At 39.5% G+C, this 5,407-nt stretch overlaps 1 protein-coding gene across 1 annotated transcript in view; it reads right to left on the bottom strand.

Moving 5' to 3' along the window:
- Positions 1-5,407, bottom strand: part of LOC102377274 (aldehyde oxidase-like) — a 73,031-nt gene that overhangs the window by 61,416 nt on the left and 6,208 nt on the right. The window contains exon 5 of the mRNA XM_014522792.1: positions 3,363-3,489. Coding sequence (XP_014378278.1) covers positions 3,363-3,489 — 127 coding nt within the window. The remainder of the gene's footprint in view (positions 1-3,362; positions 3,490-5,407) is intronic.

The raw sequence follows: 5,407 nt of genomic DNA, 5'->3' as shown, positions 1-5,407 counted from the left end.
CCCTCCCCAGCTAGACTTCACCAAGCTCCGGCTCTTCTCTGAACCTACTCTCAGCCAGCAGTTCTGAGATCCAGCTTTACCACCTCTCTCTTATAGGAGCTCCTCTCTCTAGCACTACCAGGGCCCTTCTCCCAGACCCTCCCAGCCTCCTGGAGCTGACTGGTAGTAAAGGCAGAGCTCCCGCTTTCTCTCTTTTTCTCAGTAATGGGTAGGAGTCTTCCATTACATCTATAAAATTATGAATAGCATGCAGAGAGTAAAAAGGGGTTTACTACTATCTTGCATAATAACAGAACTAGGGGTCAAAAATATTATTAGAAAGCAGGTTTAAAACAAACAAAATGAAGTTGTTTTTCACACAGTGTGTAACTAACTTTTGGAACTCATTACCATAAATGGTTGCGGAGGCTGACAATCTAAGTGTTCAAAAAAGGATTAGACAAATTAATGCAGAAGAGGTTAGAACTTCTCCAGCCTCTAAGAGCTAGAAGCTGTAAGGGAAGAAGGGACAGTTCAGTCTAGATAGGCCCTATGTAAATACTTTTCCCCTTAGCATCTGCTCTGTGCCACTGTGAGAGACAGAATACTGGGCTTGATGTACGTGTGGTCTGACCAAGTATGGCATCACTTTATGTTCTTACGTTCATGACAAACTTCAAAGGCTATTTATTAATCTGTAACCTACATTTCTTTAACTGGACATGGGACACTCCTGGAATAGATGTTTTAGGAGTAGATTCATATACCTTTTATTTACTAATAATTTTGACTATTTACTTATTCTCCTTGAAAAGCCAGATCTTATGACTGAAGGTGTAACAAATTTGGAGGTTCCGTGAGAATGGATTGCTTGGGGCCTTTTAAAAAAAAATGTAGTTCAGCTGACTGCAAAATGTGGAGACTGAAAATTTGTTGTTTGAGACAAACTTGCACATACCTCCTAGTAAAACAGGATCCCTGACTGACTAAATGGCCATGGATCAAATCAACATCAACGTCATGCTATAAATCACAAGATTCAGATTTTAAAGGACAGCATTATTCCAGGAATTGAAACAGGGTTTTTTTTTCAGTTTTGAAACTAAGTTATGAATGTGGTGTTTGATATCAGCAGGCCTCTGAAGATGGTGGTGTATAGCTGGAAATGACATTGAACTCTCTTTCACTTATGTGTTTGTTTCTATGTGTAGAACGTTGTCAGGATGGTTAGTTGGGTCAACTGATGGACATGGTACAATTCCAAATCCCATGATACAACTCCCTTTCATTGCTCCCACGGTCCTTCAGGCTATACCCTTCAGTCTTTCCTGCAAAGACAATTCCTTTACTCTGGAAACACTTTCCCCATAGATAGTTCTTGTCTTTATTTGAATATAAAACATTATAAGCACATTAGCAAGTCATGATGAAGTATCTTATTCCTTGCTCCACTTCCTAGTTCAACATCTTATATAGGACTGTTTTTTCATTTTTTTTCTAGTGACTACATGAACTTGATCTTCCCAAAATGTTCAAAGCTTTCCTGGCTTTCTCTGTCCAGACAAAATTTGCTCCAATATGTCATCATTAAAATAAACTTCAGGTCCTTGCACTTTTTGGTCATAATATTATTTGTCCTTGAAATAATATATTTGTGTGTCCCGCCCCCGTCCTCCCCCAGTATTTTCTTTCCATCATCTGTCTCTTCCAGGACTCAGTATACCAATGATAGAGGCCATAATCCTATTTCAGTCTCAGTCCAAAAAATAACTCAATAGGTAGTGTTGCCTATATTAGATGTAGGAAAGAGAAGTGTAGGAAAATTGTGGCTTCACTAATTGCAATTATACACTGACATCTCTTTGTTCAGATAGCCCTTTCACTTTCCTTCTCTGACACTGCTAAGGAACATTCAGTGAAAACAGTCAGCTAAATTCAGTAGAGGTTGATAAGTATTTTTATTTAAATAACTTATTCTCAAATGTCTTTCCCTGGTCATGGGTAGGCTTGAAGGGAATCCAATCTTTTATTTCAAAATTAAACCAGAAAATGTAGCAGGCTAGTTAGTTCTGTGAATGCCCTGATAGTGTGTTATATTCGTGCAGCAAAGTCAAGACCCATCTGGGGGGAAAGACACTGCTCAAATCAAGGAAGTATCTTTATAGAAAAGAATGAAGGAAACATCAAATGTTCCAAAAGAGGCCAAAAGCAATGAAATTCCAGGATTTGTTCCAATAATTGTACTATGGTCATTAGTTGATCCAGCTGATAGTCTGATAATATAAGATCAAATTTTCTAAACTGAGAAAAAGCATGCCAATGAATCCTGAAGAAGCCATTGCCCTGAAGAAGTCTGAGACCTGCTATCTGCACTTTATTCTAAGGACCTTGCCTCAGAACATTTGGAAACAGACATATCTCAACAAGAATCATCAAGAGATGAGAGCATGCCAGTACAAAAAATAGGTACAACCTTTTGTAGGAAAACCTCAAGAAAATACTAGAACATGCTCTTTGGGACAGCCAGCTTTATCAGTCTAGACTTAGAGGAAATTGTTGGCTCCTAAGTTAAACTGTTGTTAGGATGATAGCAATATATTTAATTAGGGAGCTATGTAAAGATGGGAAAACCTTAATTTTAAGATGGGAAGGGTGTGAGATGCCCTGAAATTAATGTTTTAGAAATAGATTAATCTTGTTTATAGTTGGTAATAATTCAGAATATTTGTTTAACTTAGAATTATGATTTTATTAGTAGTTCTATAAATTGCTGTAGATAAAGAGGAGATGCTCCATTAAGAATAAATTGTACGTGTTACGGTAAGCTCTTGATGGCCTGGCTAGTCCAGTATTTGTGCCCCTGTAACTACACTAGAGAAATCTTAGCCTGGAAGAAGCTGCTAAAGAAAAAAAATGGATTTCCAAAATAAAGAAAATGATCCCTTTAAAGCTGATGGAAAATGTGCTTGTGATGGAGAATGTACATACATGTCCTACAACAGGATCTTTATGCTTAACCAGGTAATTGCATGTTAGTCATTGTGGCATTTAAAGAAAATCATACAAGCAATGTATGTGTGGAATTATCAGACTCAAATTTCTTTAAGTATTTTTTCATAAAACTTTTGACGTGGGTTTCAGAACTGCTGAGCCCTTACAGCTTTGACTGTATTTTAAGAAGGGTTTTGGATGCTCAATGTGTCCGAGAACCAAGTCGGAGGAAGATAATCCAGCATCTACAGCAACTAACAATTGTGTAAATGTTTCTGAGTAATCTTTTTACATGCATATTATAGATACATTATGCATAGAATTCCCACTAAAATATACATTTTTTATTGTACTACATATATTAAGCATAACATTTCATTGAGAAAACTTACCAGCCAGAGCTGCAATAATCTGCTCTGTAGAAGGTTCTGGGTGGTTTCTCAGCAGAGTGTAAATTGACATCACCATTCCAGGGGTGCAGAAACCACATTGGGAGCCATGACTTTTGGCAATCCTTTCCTGTAATCATTACTAAGCAATCAGCCATTCATGTAGGTGTTCAAAACTAGGACCTCAAATTGTAAATTGGGAATTGGAGGTCTCATAACAGAAATTCTATGACAAATTCACAGCGAGCAAACAACTTCATGTTTTTTACCATAGTCTCTGTCAGTGTTAGAAAAAATGATATTTTAATTCTCCCCTTGCCCCCCCTAACTCCTCCTCCAAAAAAACTGACATCGGTTAACATGTATTAAGTTACCTTGAAACACTGGCTAGCATGTAGTATACACAAATGTTAACAATCTCAATAATGTAACATGGGTCAAAAGAGGTTAAGAAATTTAAAGCTAAGGACTCAAATAAGGTTTAATTTGGCTCAATGGCATACACGTAGACTTCTAGCTTACTGTATTTGGTTATGGAATTTCATGTTCATACCACAGCACCTTATCTTGCTGTTGTATGAAAACAATAGTCAATGAGGGTTTTATATATGATTTACTATGCCAATAGCTGTAATGGAGAAAAAATATACCAAAAAGTAGTAATTTACCTGTAGAGTAACTTGTGCTATTTTAGGAGGAGTTCATATACATATCAAATGTCAACGGGTGCATGTTGGGCTGGAGCCAGAGAATATTCGAGTTACCTGTGATTGTTGGGACAGAGCATACAACTCTCACATACTTCATTCATCCAGTTGAGAGGTTTAAAGTGGGTACAACCCCAGGTTCATAGTTTCATAGTTGTTTCGTAGTGTGAACTGCAGGTTCATAGTTGTTTCATAGTTGGTTTACTCTTGCTCCTTCACGTACAAACCACTCATAGTGTGTGGTCTCTGAAAAGTGGTAGTGGGGGCTGAGTTGTTGACTAAGCATGCGGACTAAACATCTTGAAGAACATCATAATTTTCCAGTTGCCTGGTAACACAACTTGAAAACTATCATATCCAGTTGGACATCTTCTGAGTGGACACTTCTTCGCCTTTAACTCTCTCAGCATATGGCATAGACTTAATGTAATCCTGTACACTTTTTCTGACAAAGAAAAAGTACTTTTCATTCAAGGTATGAAATCTCTACTCAGATTTACTTTCATATGGATTTAGTAGGTAACTTGTTGATATGAATAACCAAAATGATCTTAGGAAAAACCCTTGGATATGGTCTCATAGGACATCCCACCCCATAGGGTATCCCTCATAGGGTACCTCATAGGGTATCCCACCCCATACTGGTGAACAAGTTAAGAGGCTGTGACTTGGATGACTACACAGTCCGGTGGGTGGCGAATTGGCTGGAGGGTCGCACCCAGAGAGTCGTGGTAGATGGGTCGGTTTCGACCTGGAAGGGTGTGGGCAGCGGGGTCCCGCAGGGCTCGGTCCTTGGACCGATACTCTTTAATGTCTTCATCAGTGACTTGGATGAGGGAGTGAAATGTACTCTGTCCAAGTCTGCAGATGACACAAAGCTATGGGGAGAAGTGGACACGCCGGAGGGCAGGGAACAGCTGCAAGCAGACCTGGACAGGTTGGACAACTGGGCAGAAAACAACAGAATGCAGTTCAACAAGGAGAAATGCAAAGTGCAGCACCTAGGGAGGAAAAATGTCCAGCACACCTACAGCCTAGAAAATGACCTGCTGGGTGGCACGGAAATGGAAAGGGATCTGGGAGTCCTAGTGGACTCCAAGATGAACATGAGTTGGCAGTGTGATGAAGCCATCAAAAAAGCCAATGGCACTTTATCGTGCATCAGCAGATGCATGATGAATAGGTCCAAGGAGGTGATACTTCCCCTCTATCGGGCGCTGGTCAGACCGCAGTTGGAGTACTGCGTGCAATTCTGGGCGCCACAATTCAAGAAGGATGCGGATAACCTGGAGAGGGTCCAGAGAAGGGCCACTCGTATGGTTAAGGGCTTGCAGACCAAGC

Source organism: Alligator sinensis, unplaced genomic scaffold (genome assembly GCF_000455745.1).
Source record: "Alligator sinensis unplaced genomic scaffold, ASM45574v1 scaffold258_2, whole genome shotgun sequence".
NCBI classification, from domain to species: domain Eukaryota; kingdom Metazoa; phylum Chordata; order Crocodylia; family Alligatoridae; genus Alligator; species Alligator sinensis.
Note: the sequence above shows the minus strand (reverse complement) of the source record. Positions and strands in the feature narration are given on the sequence as shown.